Source organism: Sycon ciliatum, chromosome 3 (assembly GCF_964019385.1).
Source record: "Sycon ciliatum chromosome 3, ocSycCili1.1, whole genome shotgun sequence".
NCBI lineage: Eukaryota > Metazoa > Porifera > Calcarea > Leucosolenida > Sycettidae > Sycon > Sycon ciliatum.
In genome coordinates, this window is record NC_088645.1 from 37,743,132 (window position 1) to 37,767,691 (window position 24,560).

The 24,560-nt window shown below is 47.4% G+C and overlaps 2 protein-coding genes across 2 annotated transcripts; both read left to right on the plus strand.

Moving 5' to 3' along the window:
• The first annotated feature begins 10,370 nt into the window (after positions 1–10,370).
• LOC135813049 (uncharacterized) lies at positions 10,371–11,633 on the plus strand. Its single transcript, XM_065326267.1, has one exon. The coding sequence runs from the start codon at positions 10,371–10,373 to the stop codon at positions 11,631–11,633; it is 1,263 nt and encodes a 420-aa protein (XP_065182339.1).
• An 88-nt stretch (positions 11,634–11,721) lies between these two features.
• LOC135813050 (uncharacterized) lies at positions 11,722–15,877 on the plus strand. Its single transcript, XM_065326268.1, has 2 exons — positions 11,722–13,168; positions 15,489–15,877. Exons 1-2 carry the CDS (start codon positions 11,722–11,724, stop codon positions 15,875–15,877), a joined length of 1,836 nt encoding a protein of 611 aa, XP_065182340.1.
• Positions 15,878–24,560: the final 8,683 nt, after the last annotated feature.

Sequence of the window (24,560 nt, forward strand, 5' to 3'; positions counted from 1 at the left end):
GACGGCGATGGCCAAGCCGAACTCTCTGGAGTCGCTGCTCTCACTAAGTTAGTCGCAGCGCAGATGCAAGCTGCCGAGGCCAGAGAACAACAATTGTCCAAACTGTTTCAAGACACTTTGAAAAGTCTCCAACAGCAACAACAACAGCCCACGGGTTTAGCCCCAACGTCTACACGCTCGACACCCACATCCGCACCAATGCCAAAGCCGCTGTCTGTGGATCGTCCAATGTTGCTTTCTACTGCGTCTTTGGCTGATTTCGCCACATGGGAAGAAGCCTGGGACGACTATTCTGCGTGCCAGCAACTTGCTTCCCATGGCTTGAACACCAGAGTGAGCGCCCTTCGTCAAGCGTTTGACGAGGACCTCCGCCGCTTTCTCCGCGAGGGCATCATCCCCATCGGTGCAAACGACGATGTTCATGTTATCATCGCCGCCGTCAAAAAGTATTTGCGACGTTTACGTAATCCTTTGTTGGATAGACTAGCATTTTACAATCGTAAGCAGTCCAGAGCTGAGCCGTTTGACGCGTTTTACACCTCCCTGAGAGAGTCGTATAATGCATGTGATTTTCCGGACTTGTCACTATGCACTACATATTCGGGCCAAATATGCGGAGGGTGCAAGTCCATCCTACAACAAGTCACACATGATGTACTGCGTGACCGCATTGTCGTCGGAATATCCAACGAGGAAACCCGACACAAGTTGCTTGCCACACCAGACCTGACCCTGGATGCAGCCATCAAACTTTGCCGTGCGGAGGAAGCAGCGTCTGACACCTCCCACAACATTCCTGGGCAGGCGGCGCATGTCAACGCCGCACAGAAGTCCGCGTACCAGCAGCAGAAGCGACAGTCTGCCGCTAACTCCTTTACTAAGTCCTCTGCTGCTCCGAAAGCACCAGTTAAATGTCCAAACTGTGGTCGTTCCGCGCACACCAAGTCTGCATGTCCAGCCATTGGGAAATTGTGCAACGGATGCAAAGTTGCTGGCCATTTCCAATCAATGTGCCCGAAACGTAAGAAGCAAACTCAGATTGGCATGTTGAAGGTCCGGCGCGCGCAGGAGTCCGGCTCCGACACTGTTCGACTTGCAACAAAGTTATGCACGGAACCACAGCCAGTGCAGCTTCAATGGATCCCGGACACTGGGAGTGACATCGATGCAATTGGCATCCGGCAACTCTTCCTGCTAGGCGGATTCGTTGAGAATCTCGACAGTGACTTTGACGACGTCCGGACAGCGAGTGGCGACAAGCTCGTTACGGTCGGCAAGATTTGTGTCACTCTCCAGGTCAATGACCAATCACATGACAGCGTGCTCCATGTTTTTGACGGTCTTGACGACGCACTGCTGTCACGTTCCTCAATGAGAGCGCTAAACTTCTTGCCGCCCGGCTGGCCCCAGCAAGTCGCACGTGTGAGCGCCCCACTTACGCCCAGCCCAACAGACCTCGTGAAAATCCGATCACAGTTGCTAGAGGAGTTTTCCGACGTCTTTGACGACAGTACTCTCAAACCAATGTCTGGGCCCCGATGGACATCGTTCTTGAACCCGATGCCAAGCCTCACCGTGTGTACACTGCCCGCCCGATCGCCTATGCTTACCGCGAGAAGGTCAAAGCTCAGCTGGATGACATGGTATCTGAAGGCATCGTTGAAACTGTGTCCGACCCGTCTGATTGGTGCCACCCAATAGTCATTGTTGACAAGAAGGGCTCAACTGAGAAGCGGCTGACTGTCGACCTGCAGACACTGAACCGCCAAGTCAAACGGCCAACCCACCCTATGCGCAACGCCCGAGATCGTCTCTCTGCCATGGGTCCTGCCACGTATTTCACCACCCTTGACGCACGTCATGGCTATTGGCAAATCCCATCGACTGAGGACGCCAAAGCCCTAACCACGTTCATCACCCCATGGGGCCGATACAGATTCTGCCGCAACCCGCAAGGCCTGGTGTCGGCCGGTGATGAATTCAACCGTCGGACTGACTCTGCATTCGATGGCTTGCAGAACTTCTTCAAAATCGTTGACGATGGTCTCGTTCACAATGTAAGCTTCGATGACCACCTCGTCCACGTCCGTGCAGTCTTGCAGAGAGCCCGTGATCATGGTATTACTCTCAGCGCCAAGAAGTTCACCTTCGCTGCCAGCACTGTTGAATTCTGTGGCTTCACCGTGTCCTCTGACGGCTACACTGTGGACCCCGCCAAGACGTCAGCCATTCAGAACTTCAGCACACCCAGCAATCGCACCGACTTGCGTTCCTTTCTCGGCCTGGTCAACCAGTGCAGCGTCTTCACGCCACGACTCGCCGAGCTGGCGGCACCTCTCCGACCGCTCCTGAAGACATCCAATGAGTTTGTCTGGGACTCCGTCCACACTGCAGCATTCGATGCTACAAAGGCAGAACTCGTCTCCCCATCTGTGCTATCGTTCTTTCAGCATGGCAATGCACTCCGGCTTGAGACAGACGCTTCAGTCCTGAACGGCCTCGGGTACGCTCTTTGGCAACTCCAAGACGACAAGTGGCGCCTGCTTCAATGTGGCAGTCGCTTTCTCTCGGACGCTGAAACACGCTACGCAGTCATCGAGCTTGAGCTGCTAGCAGCTGTATGGGCCGTACACAAGTGTTCCCTGTTCTTGTCCGGTGCACCGTTTGAGCTCTGTACTGATCATCGCCCACTAATCCCGATCCTGAACTCGTACTCTCTTCACCAGATCGAGAACCCCCGATTGCAGTGTTTGACTCTGAAGCTGCGCCCGTACCAGTTCGTTGCCAAATGGCGCAAAGGCACCGACAATGCTTTTGCCGACGCTCTCTCTCGGCATCCAGTTGACACGCCTCACAGTGATGAAGAATTTGGCGAGAATCCAGCCCTCAGTGCGCCCGCTGTTCGCGCGTGCCTACGCCAAGATGATGACGGCCGTAGCATCGATCTCCGCTTCAGCGTGCTACTAGAAGCTGCGAGAGGTGACCCTGATTATCGAGCACTCGTGCACGCCGTTTGTCATGGTTTCCCTACCAATTCGGCTAATGCCGACCCTGCTGTCAAGCCGTACTTGACAGTCCGTGAGCACCTCTCTGTGGACAGTGATCTCGTCCCTAAGGGCCAACGTGTTGTCGTTCCTCGTGCCTTACGTTCTCGTGGCCTCCAGGACCTGCATGCAGAACACCAAGGTCTCACCCGTGCTCAACGTCATGCCCGCCAAATTGTGTTCTGGCCGAACATCTCTAACGACATCGCTAACACAGTCGGCAGTTGTGAGATGTGCCGGCTGCATGCCCCATCCCAATGCAAGGAGCCCCTCCGTGTTACCGAAGATTGTCGCCCCACTCTCCCATTCGAGTCCGTTAGTGCTGACCTCTTCTCATGTCAAGGATGGGAGTTCCTCGTCTATGCAGATCGCCACACTGGTTGGCCGTGCATCGCCAAACTCGGCAGAACAGCCTCGTCTTTGGACGTCATCCATGCCCTCCGCCGCTGGTTCGCGGACACTGGTGTTCCTCGAGTTCTCACCACAGATGGCGGCCCGCAGTTCTCTTCTCGCCGATTTGCCGATTTCTGTAGCCGTTGGCAAGTTGACCACAGCACGTCTTCGCCACACTTTCCGCAATCCAACGGACATGCCGAGTCGGCTGTCAAAGCTATGAAGCTGCTGATTGCCAAGACGACTGTCAATGGCAACCTCGACATCGACCTCTTCCAACGTGTCTTGCTGGAGTGGCGCAATACTCCACGCAGCCATGGCCGGAGCCCTGCCCAAGCGTTGTATGGGCGGCCACTTACGTCGTTTGTCATCGCTCACCGCACAAGCTTCGCCCCTGAATGGCAGGCTGAGTCTGACTCTGTTGACGCTGCCGCAGCCAAGCAATCTGCCGCCGTTGCAGCCCACTACGATGACTCTGCTCATCCCCTCCCTCCGCTACGCATTGGCTGTCGTGTTGATCTCCAGGATCCACGGTCCAAGCTGTGGCACACCAGCGGTGTCATTGTTGCCGTCGGTCGCAATCGTGACTACCTCGTCAAGGTACCCAGTGGCCGCACCTACTGGCGCAACCGTCGCTTCCTCCGACCCGTAACTGCTGCTGTTATCCCTCCAGCCCCAACCTGCACGCCGCCTGCTGGCAATCCTGCTGCTAACGTTGCCTCTTCTGATCCGCAACCGCTCCGCCGCAGCCAACGCTCTCGCACTGCACCTAACCGCCTGGACATTGCCTCGCATTCCACTAAGTCATATGATTAGCTGTGTTAGTGCTCTGTTCTCTGCTGCGTGCGCAGTTCCTACTCGTTCTCGTACACTGTATTTGATTTCTTTCATTTAGTTGTTGAGATAAACTTGGCTAGACCACTGGTTTATCTCAGAAGGGGCGTGATGTGATATGATGCTCATGTCTTATCACGTGACTATTACGTCATATATGTTGCCTGTGTATTACGTCACAACCAGCATGCGCCATCTTGGACTAGTCGCCTGAAGTGCATGCTTGGCTTGACCTGGTTGTCTGTTCTTACCTGTCTTCTTCACACTTGTATCTAATTGTATTCTTCCAAACCTCAACCTGTGTCCTTGAGTGTTTGTGCATGACTGTGAAGGTAGACATCACAGTACCCGGTACTGGTGTGAGTTGCCAGTATGATGCAAGCCAGATATGGATTGATCGAAGAAGGATAGATTTACCATCACTGTGGATTATTATTCCCGTAGCTATGCAGAAGACGTTACTTCAGTAACGTCTGGCGCTAGCCAGGGTCCACACAGCTTTAATGTGGTATTTGTTTGTTTGTGTGTTTGTTTGTTTGTTTGTGTCACGCCTGGCGCTATCCCGTATCTGACGGCAAAAAAATCATAGGGATGTTATAAATTTTTCAATTCTCCTATTTTTTCAGGCATATCCTGGGATTCGAACCCGCACTATCGCCCTACATGCATTCCCCCATACACTTCGCATTCATACCCATTCTTCCAAGTTGCTTCACGTTATGATCTTGCGTTTGAAAGCCCTATTTGAATATTGCGGGCAGCTGTATGTGGCCAGCTGTGTTTGATGGTACGGTACGGGAGACGGTGTCGTATTACCCTCGATCGTACCTGTCCCGTACCTATCCCTACCGTACCGTACCATCAAAGACGGCTGGCCACAATGCATATTCAAATAGGGCTTTCAAATGCAAGATCATAATGTGAAGCAACTTGGAAGAATTAGTATGTATGCGAAGTGTATCGGGGGATGCATGCAGGGCGCGATAGTGCGGGTTCGAATGCCAGGTTATGTCTTAAAAAAAGGAATTTTTTAAAGAATTTATAACATCCCTATGATTTTTTTGTCTAGGTCATCAAGACAAAAAAGCATAGCGTAGGGCCTTGAGCTTCCAAGCTCTCTCGTTATTATTAAAATTTATTATTATGTTGAGTTCGAAACAGGACGACTGACGACATATCCAGACATTACAACGGGAACAGGTTAGTGGGAACGACACTTATTATACTAGTAGACGACGAGACAAGAGACCAAGACGAACGAAACGACTACTAGTACATTGAAGAGTGAGAAAAAAGAGAGTGAGATCAAGTCTAAATGGCAAGATAAAGGGCCTGGGTAGCTATGGCAAATATGGGCGCGCAAGTAGCTACCCAGGCCAACGGAGCAAAAGGAGACAAAAGGTGCGTACGCAAGGGCATGCAGGCCAGCTAGAAATGTACGGGAGGTGGTACCTAACATACCACCCCTCCATGAAAAAATCCCGCGTCCTCGCGGAGAGAAAAAAAAGAGAGGAAAAGATTTTAAAAAAATGAACTGGAGGAGAAAACACACACACACACACACACATACTGCACGCGCGCATGGATCTCACGAAAGTGTGTACTAAAATGCACTCGTACAGATCATTCCTGTACTACTTATTGTGTGAAATAACAATTGGAGTTTGACGAGGAACGTGAATTACTAGTATTTTGCACGGCTAATACAGCCTAGTTACACTTTTGCTAAACATCCAAAAATTAGAGCGTGGCTCACCATGATCGGACCCCTAACTTGGTAATGTTTTACGAACACACGCGCGCGCACACACACTACAAAAAAATTCACGAAAATAAATTTGACGAAGAAGCATACAAAAAAAAGAAAGAGAAAGGTAGCTGACCTGCATGGCTTGAACGAGAATAGACGAGGTAAGGTTGGCGTAGGAGAGACGAGGTTGATAGAGACGAGACGAGGTTGGCGTAGGAGAGACGAGGTTGATAGAGACGAGACGAGGTTGATATAGACGAGACGAATGGTGGTTGAGGACGGCTGGGCACTATGATGGGATGATCTCATGCTCTACCGACTGAGACTCTTAATCTCAGGGTCGTGGGTTCGAGCCCCACGTTGGGCGCCAATGTTGAGTTCGAAACAGGACGACTGACGACATATCCAGACATTACAACGGGAACAGGTTAGTGGGAACGACATTTATTATACTACTAGACGACGAGACAAGAGACCAAAACGAACGAAACGACTACATTGAAGAGTGAGAAAAAAGAGAGTGAGATCAAGTCTAAATGGCAAGATAAAGGGCCTGGGTAGCTATGGCAAATATGGGCGCGCAAGTAGCTACCCAGGCCAACGGAGCAAAAGGAGACAAAAGGTGCGTACGCAAGGGCAATGAAGTCCAAATTTGAAATTGCAATAATAATAATAATAATATTTAAATCTAGAAAGGAAAAGGACATATGGATACGAGTTAAGAGTAACTCTCCATCACTGTAACTGGATACTATATACAGTCAGAAAGTGCAATAACTAGGCACAAAACTGACAAGAGTACTGAGACATTCGACGTTCTGACACCTAGCTTCAACACATCTCCGTAGCGCTAACCGACAGCCTTCCAGCTTGGAAGGTTCAAGGTTATGAAAAGACCAAAGAGGGGAAGGCAAGCGCAACGAAAACGAGCAAAAGCCACAGTCCTAACGGAACAAAGAATGTCGATTGTTACTGGACGATGACGAGACCAGTACGATATTTGACAAAGCGGTCTAACTACAATTCGAAGCAGCAAAGCAGCACACCACCCAACTTGGGCGGGTCATAAATATCAAAGATAAGTAAAGAAAGGGGAAGCTTTGCGAAAACGAATTGTACAAGCCGAAAGCCAAACTCTTACAGTACTCCTCATGCATTCCCCTCTTTGGTCTTTTCATAACCTTGAACCTTCCAAGTTGGAAGGCTGTCGGTTAGCGCTACGGAGATGTGTTGAAGCTAGGTGTCAGGACGTCGAATGTCTCAGTACTCTTGTCAGTTTTGTGCCTAGTTATTGCACTTTCTGACTGAATATAGTATCCAGTTACAGTGATGGAGAGTTACTCTTAACTCGTATCCATATGTCCTTTTCCTTTCTAGATTTGTTTATGGCTCGACATCTGAGTTTCAAATTGCACACCTGATGAGCCGTCACGAACCATACGGCGAAACGTACGTCGTGTTAAACAACTTGTTTTGTAGTTAACTAGTCCATCACAATTTCCTGCATGAGGAGTACTGTAAGAGTTTGGCTTTCGGCCAAACTTGAAACTCGGGTATTGAGCCAATAATAAATGTAGAAAGGAAAAGGACATATGGAAACGAGTTCAGAGTAACTCTCCACCACTGTAACTAAATACTATATACAGTCAAAAAGTCTTTGGTCTTTCCATAACCTTGGACCTTCCAAGTTGGAAGGCTGTCGGTTAGCGCTACGGAGATGTGTTGAAGCTAGGTGTCAGGTCGTCGAATGTCTCAGTACTCTGTCAGTTTTGTGCCTAGTTGTTGCACTTTCTGACTGTATATAGTATCTAGTTACAGTGGTGGAGAGTTACTTTTAACTCGTTTCCATATGTCCTTTTCCTTTCTACAATAATAATAATAATAATAATTCCGTAATAATTATGTCCTTTTCCTTTCTTGTCTTCACCACGGCTGGCAGTGCATCCCCAGAATGCTTGCGGTTTTTGAAGCGATTATGCGCTATGCTGGCACAGCATGATGGCAAGCCCTACGGCGAGGTTATGGCCTATGTCAGATGCCGTCTGTCGTTTGCACTCCTCCGAGCTGCAGTTATGTGCATCAGAGGGGCTCGCTCTGCATACCATCGACTGGTAAATGCATTGCGCCCACTAGTCATGGCTGAGGGACGGATGTAACAGTGGTGTGTATAACCTCGCTAATGGCAGTGTCCTCAATGCTAATGGACGCGTCATGTTATTTAAGGTGCAATTTTGCGCTGATGTGGGTATTTCTTTGCTTTTCTTCATTTGGTCCTTTAAAATGAAACGGCTTTTTATTTCCTTTTTCTTCTTTTGCACCGAGATATTATTTCTTGCTGTTTTTTAACCGGATGTGTCACGACTTTGAATTGAATTGAATTTTCCTGAATTGATTTGATTTTTAGCGTTATGAGCGGCTTTATTGACATTGCTCTTCAGATTGGATTTTTTTATAACTATTATTGTTATTGTTAAACAAAACAAAAAGATTTTGTTGGTATAATAAGTACTAGTAGTAGGACATGGAAGCTGCAAAGCCCAAGGTTCCTGCTGAAGTGGATAAACAGCATAACTGCTATATACTTTTCCTTTATACTTTTAATAATAATAATCTTCACTAGTTTGAGGGAAAGAGCCAAACGGGAAAGGTCTGAAGAAAAAATTGACTGTCACCACCAGGACTCGAACCAAGGACCCTCGCTTGTACATGTAGCTAGCGATGCTCTACCCACTGAGCTATGGTGTAGTCGTCCTCCCAGCAGTGACTGTTCAATATTTTCTTCAGACTTCGTAACTCACACTTCCTGTGAATCCACACAGGCGGATGGGACGCAGCCCTCACTGTACCCACACACTTCACGTACACTCTAGCACGCGGGGAGCCCCAAGTCATAAAATCTTCACTAGTTTGAGGGACAGAGACAAACGGGAAAAGTCTTAAGAAAGAATTGACTGTCACCACCAGGACTCGAACCAGGGACCCTCGCTTGTAGCTAGCGATGCTCTAACCCCTGAGCTAATAATAATAATAATAATTTGATAACCGCAATCAATAAAACTAGCTGAACCGACATTTGTGTACTTTATTCATGCAATGTAAAAACGGTGGAGACAATGTGCAATAATACGATGAAAATATGAAGAAATGGTGTAGAGAAAAAATATGGATTCAAACAAGTTTTCGTACAACACTCATCAGGAATCGTCGTTGTACTAAAGAACACTGAAAACAAAATTGAACTATTATAGAAAATCTAAGTTAGAGAAATAACACTAAGAGCAACAGCAGTGAAATTTACAAGTGTGAATTTTAACAATCAAAGCGAGAAATGAACAAAGGAGAAAGGAAGGAAAGACAACGTGATAACACATAACAGCAGTACATTACACCTAGAACATTAACGGCCAAGCTTGGCCGCACTAAACACGACACGTTACTTGAACAATTTCAACCCAATTATACTATCTTTCTGTACACACAAATTAGGCTTATACAGACGCTGATAGATAGCTTCCAACACTTTTAACTGTAGTCCATAACCATGACGACCACGGCACAATACAGTGAACGAAGAGTCGGAATACGAATTGCAACAATCAGGACTATCTAGCAGATGATTCTACACTGAAGACTTGCTACCACGAAACCTACGCACAACACTAACACTCTCAGCGGCACTCTCACCATCACTTCCATCACTGCTCTCCGACTCACTGCTCCCTCCGCCGTCCGTTCCATCCTCCGCTTCCTCTGTACTCTCTCTGTCTCGTAAATCCCGCCTGACCGGGTCCATTGAACTCAACTCGGCCGTCACCCTGCTATCACGTCCCTCCTTTCGCCCTTGTCCACTGAGTGCGTAGCTTCTGCTGTAGTTGGCTGTTGATCGTCTTGGTGTTGCAATAATGGGCTTGGATGGTGGATTAGTTGTGGTTGCTGTAGATTGCGTTGTTGGTGTTGGTGTGGGAGCTATTGATATGCAAGGTGGGTCTTTTTGAGTCGGCATTTGTAGTACAGTTAAAAGTGTAACTAAGATTTTCTATGAATGCCCAGAATCGGAGAAATAGAGTTGTGATTGAGGAAGCGGTGGAGAGCGAGGTGCCAGAGGTAGCGAGAAAGGTGATGGAGCTCGGACCAAAGTTTATTCCTGGCAGACGCGTGACGAAGTCAACAGTACAGCAGGCGGAGGTGGGTGTGGAGAGACTGGCGTTCGGTCTGAGGTGGAAAGAAGAGGCGGAGAAAAACCGGACGCAAGCAGCTTCTCATCAGACGGTTACGGGAGGCCCGTGCGACATCTAGACAATGACACGAGACTGAGAAAGATTGCAACCACGACCAAGCAGGCGCCAAGCATGGATGATGAGAAGGAAAACGGATTAAGGAGACTGAAGGGAAACATCATGAGACTGTACAAGAGAGAGGCCGACATCAATACCTCCAATAACGGACGTCAACTAACGAGAAGGGAGAAGGAGACCCTCTCCACCTTACGGAGGAATGAAGGAATCGTGGTTAAGCCATCTGACAAGAGTAAGGGATTTGTAGTGATGTCTCGTGACAGTTATGTACAGAAAGCGAATGTCATGTTGGAGTGTCGGGATAGTTATGAGCGCTGTGACGTGAAGGTAGAAGACCTTGACAAACACACACGCAAGGAAGTCGCTGAGATCACCCAACACAAGCTACCACAACCACTCGCCAAAGCCATTCTCCCACATAACTCACGACTGAGCCAATTCTACGGTCTACCCAAAGACCACAAGCCAGGTCTTCCGCTGCGCCCAGTTGTGTCTACGTGCGGTTCGTCAATGGATAATGTCTCCTTGTTACTGGAACGTATCCTTAATCAGTTGTTGAAGTTCGTTCCAGCACATTTGACCAGTACAAAGGAGTGTATTGACGTGTTGAGTGATGTTGGTGTTCTTCCCGATGATTGTATCATTGCCTCACTGGATGTTGTCTCGTTGTATTCTAACATACCAGTTGTCGAGAGCATTGATGTCGTCATGGAGTTCTTGGAGTTGCATCGGAAGGAAGTAGATATGTTTCACCTGTCACTGTCGGATGTTCGGGAGCTCCTGTCAGTCGTGTTATCGTCCAACTACTTCGAATTTTACGGTGTCCAGTACCGGCAGCGGAAAGGCCTGGCAATGGGCAACCATCTCGCACCCCCAATGGCAATCATTTTCATGTCGAAGCTCGAGTCGGAGGCGATGGCTATGTTTCCGTGGACGCCTCGCTTGTATCGTCGCTACATCGATGATTGTCTGGTAGTATGGTGTCATGGTCTTGTCAAGTTGATGGAGTTCGTGCAGTACTTGAGCAGCAGACACCCAGACATACACTTCACAGTAGAACACACCCAGCAGAATGTCTCGCACACAGTCAGCTACCTCGACTTGTCTATCTCTGTGGCGACTGGTGTTGTGCAGTGGGAGTTGTTCGTTAAGCCCAGTCATAGTGGTGTCCATCTATCGTACGAGTCTTCATTGCCATTGGGGGTGAAGCGTTCGGTTGCCCAGGAGCAGTTTCGGCGCGCAAATAGCAACGCGTCAACCGACAGGGGGAGGGAGCGGGGAGAGAAGAAGATCGAGACATTACTACGAGAAAAGTAACCTCAAAATAGGATTCCTAAATGTTTGCCATCTTCTCAATAAAAAGCATGACATTGAAGATTATATTCTTTCCCATAAAGTTGATATAATGATGCTGGCAGAGACTTTCTTAACGACCTCCGTTTCCGATGACATCCTACGCATACAGAATTACACCCTGGTCAGACGCGACAGGCCAACTCATGGCGGAGGCTTAGCAGCATATGTAAGAGATCATCTCCGAGCCCGAATTGTGAAGGCTGACACCCAGGTGGAAATGCTCATGTTAGAGGTCAGTGGGCAGCGTTCCAAGGTTCTCCTTGGTGGTGTGTACCGTCCTCCAGGCACTCCTGTGCAATTCTGGCAAGACTTGACGAATGCACTAGACACTGTCATCTCCACACTTCCCACATCACCTCTGGTCCTTGTTGGAGACTTCAATGTCGATGTAAGCTCCCGCGACAGCCCCCAGCTAAACAGCTTGCTGCACCTGTGTAATTCTTTCGACATCAAGAACCAAGTGGACAGTCCTACCAGAATTGGACCCCAAGGCAGCCAAACAACCCTGGATCTCGCTCTGGTCGGAGACGATCATGTGAACTCTTGTGTCGTAGTACCTTGTACAATCAGTGACCACTTCGCTCTGGCACTTGATTTGCGACTCACAACGTCCTGCACACCGACCGTGCGACGTGGCCGTAACATTGCAAGAATTGATATGGGTCAATTTGCACACCACCTTCTAAATAGCGATCTAGAGAACTTCTGCTTTGCGCGGACAGAAGATGAAATGTGGGATATGTGGCTGGAGAAACTTGTCGCGGCCTTGAACACTCATGCTCCTATCCGTCTACACCGCCCAAGAGCTCCTACCCGGAAATCCTTCCCCTGGAAGACGCCAGCTCTACATGACCTAGTCCAGCGACGTGACGCGGCCCATCGACGGTGGAAAGCATCACCTGCAGACCCGGCACTACGCAATGTCTTCACTTCTGCCCGAGACGAAGCCAAGCGTATGTCACGACATCTCCGAGCCATCTACTTTGGGGACCTTCTTGCTGCTAGTCAGGCCAACGCACGAAAAACCTGGCAGACCATCAACTACCTCAGCGGTCGTAACAAGTCCTCAGTTCCACCAGCCGTCAGTGTCTCACAGCTCAGTGACCAATTCAGCGGTGTTGTGTCAGACCCAACTAGACCACTACGTCTCTCAGCCCCATTGGGTCCCACGAAGAAGGAATGCCTCGAAGAATTTGCTCCAGCAAGTGTGCAAGAGATCGCTAAGCTGCTCTCCAACATCGACGTGCGCAAAGCTGCAGGCAGCGACCAGGTTCCAGCTGCAATCCTCAAACACTGTTCTCCTGTCCTTGCACCGTCCCTCACCATACTAATCAATGCATCTCTGGCTTCTGGTGTTGTTCCTGCATCTCTGAAGATTGCGGATGTCCGTCCCCTCTTCAAGTCAGGCGACAAAGCTGTCGCTAAGAACTATAGACCAATATCGTTATTACCAATAGTTTCCAAAGTCCTAGAACGGGTAGTCCACACGAGACTCTGTAAGTTCCTCTCCGGAAATTCCTTGTTCCCCGCAAACCAGTTCGCATATCGCCCACTTCACTCCACAGAAGATGCCCTGACATTGGCTGTAGACAGATACTTGGAGGCAGCGGATCAGCAGCGCCATACAGGTCTTGTACTTGTCGATATGAGCAAGGCCTTCGATAAGGTCAAACACCAAATTTTGGTTACAGATCTATTTCAGCTTGGTATTACCTCAACGGCTCTCAGTTGGTTCATGAGCTACCTAACTGACCGCCGTCAGCGAGTCGTCCTGAGCAATGGCCAGTCGTCCGCCCTCTCTCCCTGTGAGTGTGGTGTTCCTCAGGGAAGTGTGCTGGGTCCTCTTTTGTTCTCCATCTACACAATGGAAATAGAACAGATCACAGCTCCAGCCCACTCACAGCTGTTTGCTGATGATATCCTGCTAGACGCCATCAGTCAATCCGTCGAATTCTTGAATTTAACCCTCTCCCGTTCAGTCTCCAACCTGGCCAACTTTCTGGAAGAAAGAGGCTTAATACTAAATCCCTCCAAAACCCACGTTCTAGCCCTTCATGCGTCTCGCAGGCAGCCCTTGTTACTTAAATTAACATAGAATGCAATGGAAATCCCCTAGCTCAGACCACAAATGCTCGATATCTAGGTCTACATCTCGACACCCAGCTTCGGTGGGAGGCTCAAGTTGCAACTATTACACGGAAGACCTCCCAGAAACTGACGGCGCTGCGAGCCATTCGCTCCTGCTTAACTGAGCAACAAGCCCTGCTATTTTACAGATCGTTAATACTACCGGACATGTTGTATGGATCTAATGCCTTCTTCTCGGTTCTCTCTGCGCACCAACGGCATCAGCTTTCGGTCCTCGACAAGCGATGTATCCGCTGCGTTGCCAACCAACCATTCCCCTCCCACACAGATCCCATCTACACCCGTCTAGGCCTCATCCCCATCATCCAAAACGCCCACTGTAAGCTCCGCCTCCTCATGCTTCGTATCCACACCGCCAGAATTAGTAATCTCCTGTCCAAGCGCCTACGTCACCAGACTGACGGCGTCACTCGGATCAACGATCCAAATGCGTATGTTGTCCCTGCCACCAGGCGAGTCTCTGGTGACTGTCGGCCGCTCGTTTCTGCTGTTAAATTATGGAACGCCCTGCCCCAAGAGTTCAAGTCCCTCGCCTGCCATAGATCATTCAAGAGACTTTTAAAGGTTTATTTTTATGGTTAGCCAGCATCTAGGCTTGGACTTGGAGTCGTGACTCAACTGTGACTCAACTGTGCTTTCTTCTTCTTTATTTTTCTTTTTTTCCCTTTCTCTTTTTTCTTTTTGAGTATTTGCAGTCTGTGTTTTCTGTGTTTTTCTCTCTTTCGTGGAGGCTTGCTTGTTGTATCCTTGGCTCTCGGCCGTTACTTTATCGCCATCATAATATAGGGCACCATTGCCCGTTTGGTCTGCGATACAAAATAAAATTTCAACAACAACAACGACTACCCACAACACGCTATTCAAGCAGCCAAGCACCATGCAAGCACACCAAGACCATCATCCACCAGACAACGACAACAATCGTACACATCCATCATCAAACTGCCCTTCGTCAATGATCGTTTGGCACGTGATGTTCGTCGTACGGTGAGGTCTTTCAGTAAGGATGTGCGTGTGGTGTTCCAGTCCGGTAGGTCACTAAGGGACATGTTGGTATCGTCATCATTGTCCCGTCCTGAATGCCCGAAGGAAGTGTATAAGAAGAGAAGAGGGAGGGGGCGACCAGTTGAATGTCGTGCATGTGATGCTGGTATGGAGAGTGGTCAATGTTTGTCTCAGGATGTTATCTACTCGATGTTATGTGCACTTTGCGCCGAGGAGTACGTTGGCGAGACCGAGCGAACTGCAAGGAAGGGATTTGAGGAGCATTGCAGAGAGGCCAAAGCGCAAGCGCTGGAGACGCCATGGGGAGAACACTATGCAGAACACCACCCACAACAAGCAATCACATCTACACCCATCACCAACGCATCAATTCTCGCCAAGCAGTCTTCCCTTGTGAATCGTCGTATACGTGAAGCAATGTTCATTCGTGATAAACGCCCAAGTGTTAACAGGGATCGTGGCTGGAGACTGCTGGACACAGTGTGAAATTATTGTGTTAGATGCTGGGGTTGTAAATTGTTGTAGACTGTGATGTTGCGAATATATTATGATAATATTTGATATTTGATGTTTATGTGTGCTAGCTGGTTATATGGTTATATAGTGCTTAGCAAATAGTTGTCGTCATCTTTGTCTTCACACCCATGGACCCAACCCCTGCAGCTGCCCCAGCTGCCCAAAGGCCACAACGCCAGCCTCCCAAGCCGTACAGGCGACAGGAATCGTCTCGCTGGCTGGCACCCAAGCTTCCAAAGAGCACCACCCGATGTGCACTAACGGGTAAGCCAAGAGTCAAAGTGTTCTACGTTGGCAACGTGGACCCCGAATGTGATGCCAAATCAATTGCAGAGCATTGTCAGGCACAGGATGTACACATCGTGCAGAGTGTTGTGTACACCTCGGAGCGCTTCCGAACAGGGTTTGCCAGGGTCACAGTGTTGGCGTCGGACGCCACCACCGTACAGGACAAAGCATTTTGGCCGGACTCGCTCGGTTTTGCAGTTCGTGAATGGCGCTTTGGTGCTGACGGCACAGCTCCAGCACTCACATAATGCCACACACCACCTACCGGTAATCACAGCCCCTGAACCCGCATGCTCCTGTGTTCACCCCTTCGTCTCCAAATCCCTCAACCCCAGCATTCTACTCTACAATTCATCCATCCAACCGACTAAATGTTGGCCACATAAACATTTGCAGCCTACGACATAAAACCCACGTTATAACTAAGCTAATAGATGAGCACTGCCTAGATCTGCTGGCGGTTACGGAAACGTGGCTCGACTCAAGCATCTCGGACACTGAGGTTTCTGTACCAGGCACAATTCTCTTACGTCGAGACAGGCCGTGCGCTGATGGATGCACTTGCCTATCCTCCTGCACTCCATGTCGTAAAGGAGGCGGGATCTGCATCTTCGTAAAGGAACATGTTAAGGCTAAGCACATCTTGGACCACTCACACTCCAGTCTAGAGTTGATGTGGCTTAGAGCTGGCACAGGCAAAGATAGTACCTTGTTTGGTTGCATATACCGTCCCCCATCCGAGCCGGTAGAGTTTTGGAATCGGCTCGCTACATCCACGGAGCAGCTGGACGGCGAGAATATTGTGTTGCTAGGTGACATAAATGTGGACTTTCTGCGTCAGACGTCCAGTGCGTTCCACCATCTCAAAGACACGTTGCTACTTCCGTGCAGACTGGCCAATAAAGTAACTGAAGCAACAAGAATAACAGGCTCTACCCGTACATCCATTGACTGTATTCTCACGAACATTGATCGAGTTCCGTCAGCCTCTGTCGTGGACTGTGAGTTTTCAGACCATCGCCTCGCCATTACTTCCGTCCCAGTGCCCATCATGGATGCGCGGAGCACTACTGCTACCCATCAAACACGCAGAGACTACCGGAACTTCAACGCTCAGCGTTTCTGCGATATGCTGCTGTCCTCCGATCTTCATATCTTTACATCCCGTACCCCAGACCTGATGTTGGACGAGTGGACAGGGAAAGTCAATGCTGTGCTTGATATCATCGCACCGTACGTAACCAGGAAACAAAGGAAGTCCCGTCGGAAAAATTGCCCGTTCATGACCTCGCCCCTCCTTGCCTTGATTAGAAAGCGCAAATCGGTCTTCAAGAAACTAAAAGCTACTAACTTTCGAGACGAGAGCCTATCTGTACAATTCAAGCGGCTACGCAACCAGTGCAATAACTTGTATCGACACCTACAGAATCTATACTTTTCAGATCAGTGCCAGCGGTATGAACGGGAGCCTCGGCAGTTCTGGAAAGCCTTGAATATGATCACAAAGCGTTCCTCTCCGAAGCAAACGGTTACCATCCCACCTGAGCGATTGAACGACTATTTTCACTCGATTGTCCATAATAATCTTTATTAAAGGATCTCCCAGAGGCGACGGCCTGTCGAGGGGATCTCCTGATGCAAATCATGCAATAGAAATAAACAGTGAGGAAAACTACACGTGTTACAGTATATGCTACATAAATTAGCAATAAACACAGGGCTGGGTTGTTAAAAATAAAACAATTAATTTAAATGTCCAGGGATATACCACTACAGTCAAATTTAAAACTTTTCACGTGCAAGCGATATTGCTGCTGAAATTTAGAAAGTGGATCTTGGGATGTCAGCCTTGGTGGAAGGCAGTTCCACAGCTTTCCGATCTTATGCAGATTGTCACAGATAAGGAAGCGAATTACAAGCTCCCAATGGGACCTGCTAAATCCGACGACCTTACTACGTTTTCAGCCGTTACAGTAGCAGAGGTGAAGCTTCGGATCGGTGACCTCCAAAGTAATAAAGCCCCTGGACCGGACGGCATTCTTCCGTGTCTACTTAAAATATCAAAAGACGTAATTGCTCTATCACTTGCTATCTTATTCAACACTTCCCTCTCGTCTGGTCAATTCCCATCCTTGTTCAAAATTGCAAACATTACACCAATTCTGAAGTCAACTCAAGGCCCCCGCGACTGCCCTTCTAACTACCACCCAGTGTCTTTAACATCTATCCTAGCCAAGCTCCTGGAGGGGCTTGTGTTTTCTCGTATACATCTTTTTTTTAATGATCGTTGCCCATTCCATGTGGACCAGTTTGGCTTTCGGAAGCACCGTTCTACCGGACGCTTCTCACCAAGGTTACGAACGACTGGCTTGTCTCGCGCGACGCTGGACTGCATACGGCGGTTGTCTGTATTGATTTGAAAAAAGCGTTCGATATGGTGAAGCATCAGCAGCTTCTTCTTGCTCTCGCAGCTGTCGGTATTTCGGGAGTGGCCCTGGCCTGGTTCCGATCATACCTTTGTGCCAGACAACAGCGGGTGGTTACCCACACTGGAACATCTCCGTTGGTGGCAATCACTAGTGGCGTGCCACAGGGCACCATTCTGGGTCCGGTGCTATTTAACATCTATGTACGGAAGCTCCCATTGACAGCAGAGGCCTTTTCTTGCAAGCTCCCGATGTTCGCTGACGACATGACGTTGTATGCCAGCAGACGTACACAAGCTGAGGCCGTCGCTACCGTTACTGATTCGTTATCTGCAATTTCTGTGGATCTAGACGAGCTTGGGCTGCGCATTAATACAACAAAGACTGTAACTTTGATGATTTCTAAGTCTTCTCAACCCCTCTCAACTCCAATCGTTTTTAACCAACAGCCTCTGACTCAAGTGTCTAGCACGAGAATCCTGGGAGTCATTGTAGACAGTGATGTTTCTTGGTCTGGTCACATAGACTTTATCGTTAGGAAGACTTGTACGAAAATTGGCGCTCTTCGACGGTGTTTTCGGCAACTAAGTTTGAAGGCAACACGGCAGTTTATCCTCTCGGTTATCCTGCCTGACTTATTATACTGCTGCTCTTGCTTTGCAATGAAGCTATCCGCCAAGGACCGACAGCGACTCTCGTCCGTTTATCGTCGTTCTGTACGCGCTGCTTGTGGCTCGAAACTACAAGATGACGTCATGCCACTGTTAGCTAGATTGTCGATTGATCCGTTTGAACATTACCTTATTCGTAGCATTGCTAAATTTATCCGTGTTAATCATGTCGTTTTCCCTCTCCCAAATCTGACGGACCTTTTCCCTCAAGTTTCAACCGGCCCTAGGACAACAAGAAGCTCTTTTAATGCTGCTATTGCAATATCTAAATTCCGGACGACTGACGGTGTCAATTCCTTTTCAAATCGTGCTGCCCTGTTCTTTAATTCTTTGCCTGTGGAGTGGCGCACCCAGCACCGCACTACATTTGCTAAGCACCTTCAGACCATGCTAAAAGACGCAGCGTCTTTTCAGAAGTATTTTGATCTTCTTTTCAGCAAACTCCCTCATTGATCTGCACCGCCTGTATTGTATAACTGTGTTTACTGCGTTCCTAGTTTAAATTCGTTTTTAAAAACATCTCTTTAATTCTTGCATTATCCCATTATGCCCATGCTTAAAGACGCAGCGTCTTTTCAGAAGTATTTAGATCTTCTTTTCAGCAAACGGCCTCATTGATCTGCATCGCTTGTATTGTATACCTGTGTTTACTGCTTACTGCTTACTGCTGCTTTATTGTTCCAAGTATCAGTTTAGTTTAGTTTAAATATCTCTTGAATTGTTTGCAGGCAACCTGCCTACACTCAAGAGAGCACTGCATTTCACACAAATCCATTGGTATCGTTACAACGTTTCGGTCTTTATGACCATCATCAGGAATGAAGTGGACATGGAAAGAACAGCAGTATAAAAGAAGGAGGCAAGCAAGCAAAGCGCGGTACATAGTGACAGCGCGCGTAGAGAAGTGCAAAGCACGTCATGGCGGGTGTGCATTACTACATATACATGACAACACAAGCACAAACGGCGAGGAAAGTAGATACTGCGCTACAGCAGTGATAACAGCCCAGTTCCAGTCTCACACCACCAGTGAGGTGTCTAGAGCCCCGCGCCACTCGCAGTAAGGTGGTGTTATAGCAGATCCCAGCCACTGTTATTGTTAATTTCCGGGGATCGCTCCCTGATATTGATGGCCTCCCGGATCCTCCTCCTGGGGCGGTCACGCTCAGAACCGAGAACCCGGATACCTGAGAAAGCCGTTGCTCCCAATGGCAATGGGTCAGATGCATGCTTGGCCGCGAAATGCTCACCCAGCGCGGTGCCGCTCACTGTGTTGCGTGCGTCGTCGTTGTGTTCTTTTGTCCTGGTAGCGAGGCTGCGGTACGTCTCTCCGACATATCTATTACCACATTTGCACTCGAGGTGGTATACAACATTTCGCTCCGTGCATGCCCCTGAACCGGACATGCAGGCGACACAAGCAGCTTTGGGCCGCCCCCGTCTACGGGGCCTGGACGGGTCTACATACCTGCGGCATGGTGGTTTGCGGAGGGCAGACGTGCAAATCATAGAACTTAGACGGCGGTTCCTGTAAATCAGCTGGGCATTTATCTTGCCATTACGCCTGCATGTCCGGTTCAGGGGCATGCACGGAGCGAAATGTTGTATACCACCTCGAGTGCAAATGTGGTAATAGATATGTCGGAGAGACGTACCGCAGCCTCGCTACCAGGACAAAAGAACACAACGACGACGCACGCAACACAGTGAGCGGCACCGCGCTGGGTGAGCATTTCGCGGCCAAGCATGCATCTGACCCATTGCCATTGGGAGCAACGGCTTTCTCAGGTATCCGGGTTCTCGGTTCTGAGCGTGACCGCCCCAGGAGGAGGATCCGGGAGGCCATCAATATCAGGGAGCGATCCCCGGAAATTAACAATAACAGTGGCTGGGATCTGCTATAACACCACCTTACTGCGAGTGGCGCGGGGCTCTAGACACCTCACTGGTGGTGTGAGACTGGAACTGGGCTGTTATCACTGCTGTAGCGCAGTATCTACTTTCCTCGCCGTTTGTGCTTGTGTTGTCATGTATATGTAGTAATGCACACCCGCCATGGCGTGCTTTGCACTTCTCTACGCGCGCTGTCACTATGTACCGCGCTTTGCTTGCTTGCCTCCTTCTTTTATACTGGTGTTCTTTCCATGTCCACTTCATTCCTGATGATGGTCATAAAGACCGAAACGTTGTAACGATACCAATGGATTTGTGTGAAATGCAGTGCTCTCTTGAGTGTAGGCAGGTTGCCTGCAAACAATTCAAGTATAATGAAGCTGCGTGAAGCGTCCTTCAAAATTTTAAATATCTCTTATTATTATTATTAATTTGAAACTCGGATGTTGAGCCATAAATAAATGTGGAAGAGAAAAAGACATATGGACACGAGTTAAGAGTAACTATCCATCACTGTAACATGATACTATATACAGTCAGAAAGTGCAATAACTAGGCACAAAACTGACAGAGTACTGAAACATTCGATGTCCTGACACCTACCTAGCTTTAACACATCTCCGTAGCGCTAACCGTGACTGTATATAGTATCATGTTACAGTGATGGATAGTTACTCTTAACTCGTATCCATATGTCTTTTTCTCTTCCACAATTATTATTAATATTTATTTTTTTTCTCACCCCACACCCCTCTACCCTGTTATCGGCCCTCTTAAGAGTTGTGTTCATCACTGTTGAGGCTTCCGATGGAAAATAAAAGAATACTACTACTACTACTACTACTACTACTACTACTACTACTACTACTACTACATTGATGCTTTGCATTCTATTCTCCATGTCACTAACACATATTCACACTTACAGACACAGCTCTCCACTTGGCTCCTTCACTTTCTACCAACACACTTCACCATTGCTGCTGGTAACCACACTTCTCGTGCTTTCCCTTCACATCGCACTAACACATATTCACACTTACAGACACAGCTCTCCACTGGTCTCTTTCGCTCCTTCCCTTTCTACCAACACACTTCACCATTGCTGCTACCCTTCACACATACAAAGATTTCCAGCACTACCGCACCACACAGCTTATATACTCGTTTCAGTTTTTGTTAGCTTTAGTAGAATGGTTTTCTTTTTCACCCTGAAGATGGGCCATGCCCGAAAATTTGGTGCATTCAATTTATATCTAATATTATTTGTTTTTTTTGGAAGTGAAGTGAACATATGCAGCGAAGAGACCGTAGTTGGAGAGTTTGAAGTGAGGTACCCTATATTATTATATTATACGCATTCCCGCGTTGAAGTGTAGCAGCAGTATGCTGCGTCCACAGCTTCGCTTATGCAGAATGGCTTGGGTGAGAGGAGAGGGGAGAGAAAGCAACAAGGCAACCAACATCTATGAAATTGGCCACAATAACATGAAGAGAACCAACCATTACCTACATATGCATGATTGCACAAGAATGGGGACGACAAAATATAATGGCTATAATCATTGTGCCACAAAACCGGTACACAGGAGATCTGTCGACAATGTAACGAAACATAAAACTCAGTTACTCAATACAGGTTCCACTAAATTACAAGAGAACAACGCTACAACGTTAGAATTGCTGCTAAATTATCGCAAGTGTAGAGAACGAGTCAAATGAAAACCATGAACAGACTGTCCCGAAGTTATTTTGGGAACAAACTGTACTACATGTACTTGCTGATACTGACGCTGACGGAACACGAATTTGAGTTGAATACTCACGAAGTCTTGTACATGTACATCATTATGCGCCGGTGTTGTGGAGTAAGCAGGTACGTCAGTCACCAATCCAGCTTCAGCTCCACGCTCGCTTCAGCAGAATGTTGCCCGCGTTTGCTTTGCCTCCACACGGATAGACGACCAGCGCAGAGTCCCGCAGCTCCGTGGCCGTAAGGTCTTGATATTCGCCGTTAGCGCCGTCAAGTCTCAGTCCACCTCTCACACCAAGCCGCCCTATGAAAATCTTTCTCTCTCCATTGGACCCTATAAGATTTTCTATAATAGTTCAATTTTTGTTTCAGTGTCCTTTAGTACAACGACGAACCCTGATGAGTGTTGTACGAAAACTTGTTTGAATCCATATTTTTTCTTTACAACATTTCTTCATATTTTCATCGTTTTATTGCACATTGTCTCCCCCGTTTTTAAATTGCATGAATAAAGTACACAAATGTCGGTTCAGCTAGTTTTATTGATTGCGGTTATCAAATTATTGTCTCCTCGCCGTGTTTAAATAATAATAATAATAATAATAATAATAATAATAATAATAATAATAATAATAATAATAATCATGAAGTTGGTTATTAGTTGGAACAATCAACTTCATGACTATTACCGCCGAAGTCGCAACTTCTAACTTCGTAATAATAATAATAATAATAATAATAATAATTTTTGGGGATTCTTTGTACTTCGTCTTTCTTGTTTTTCTTGTTCCTTTGTTTTTTGTGGGACAGATTTTTGGTGTACTGATTTCGGTCGTTGTTGTGTCTGACTCTATTCCCAATATCTAATTCTGTGGTTGGTTTTCCAACTCATTGGGTTTTGTAGTTTCCATCATGAGTTTGATTCCATCGTGAGTTTGATTCCATCGTGAGTTTTGATTCTATTTGCTATTTTTCGTTCCATTTTTGAGCTCATATTTTATTTTCCTGATTTCTTCTCCAGTGTATGTTGTATTGCATTTTAATACATTGTGTTAATTTTTGCCCGTAAAAGAGGCTTGCACTTTAAAAAATAAAATAAAAAAAATAAAAAATAAAAAATAATAATAATAATAATAATAATGTGGAAGAGAAAAGGACATATGGATACGAGTTAAGAGTAACTCTCCATCACTGTAACATGATACTATATACAGTCAGAAAGTGCAATAACTAGGCACAAAACTGACAGAGTACTGAAACATTCGACGTCCTGACACCTAGCTTCAACACATCTCCGTAGCGCTAACCGACAGCCTTCCAACTTGGAAGGTTCAAGGTTATGGAAAAGACCAAAGAGGGGAAAGAGGGGTCTTTTCCATAACCTTGAACCTTCCAAGTTGGAAGGCTGTCGGTTAGCGCTACGGAGATGTGTTGAAGCTAGGTGTCAGGACGTCGAATGTTTCAGTACTCTGTCAGTTTTGTGCCTAGTTATTGCACTTTCTGACTGTATATAGTATCATGTTACAGTGATGGAGAGTTACTCTTAACTCGTATCCATATGTCCTTTTCTCTTCCACATTTATTTATGGCTCAACATCCGAGTTTCAAATAATAATAATAATAATAATAATAATAATAATAATAATAATAATAATGTAGAAAGGATAAGGACATAAGGATACGAGTTAAGAGTAACTCTCAGAAAGTATTAGGCGTGTTCCAACTCACCGACGTCACCGATGCCGAGCATCACTGTACCTGCATATTATATGCAGTCAGAAAGTGCAATAACTAGGCACAAAACTGACAAGAGTACTGAGACATTCGACGTCCTGACACCTAGCTTCAACACATCTCCGTAGCGCTAACCGACAGCTTTCCAATTTGGAAGGTTCAAGGTTATGAAAAGACCAAAGAGGGGAAGGCAAGCGCAACGAAAATGAGCAAAAGCCACAGTCCCAAAGGAACAAAGAATGTCAATTGTTACTGGACGATGACGAGACCAGTACGATATTTTATACGATGTGTACGACGTAATGCTCTTTTCTCTCCGAAACTCAACACTTGCAAGCCAGATATTCAAGAAAGAAAAAATCATCAGTCACACCACCGGGACTCGAACCAGGGACCTTGCTATTCACGAGCAATGCTCTAACCAACTGAGCTACAGTATGACTCTTATCCCCAG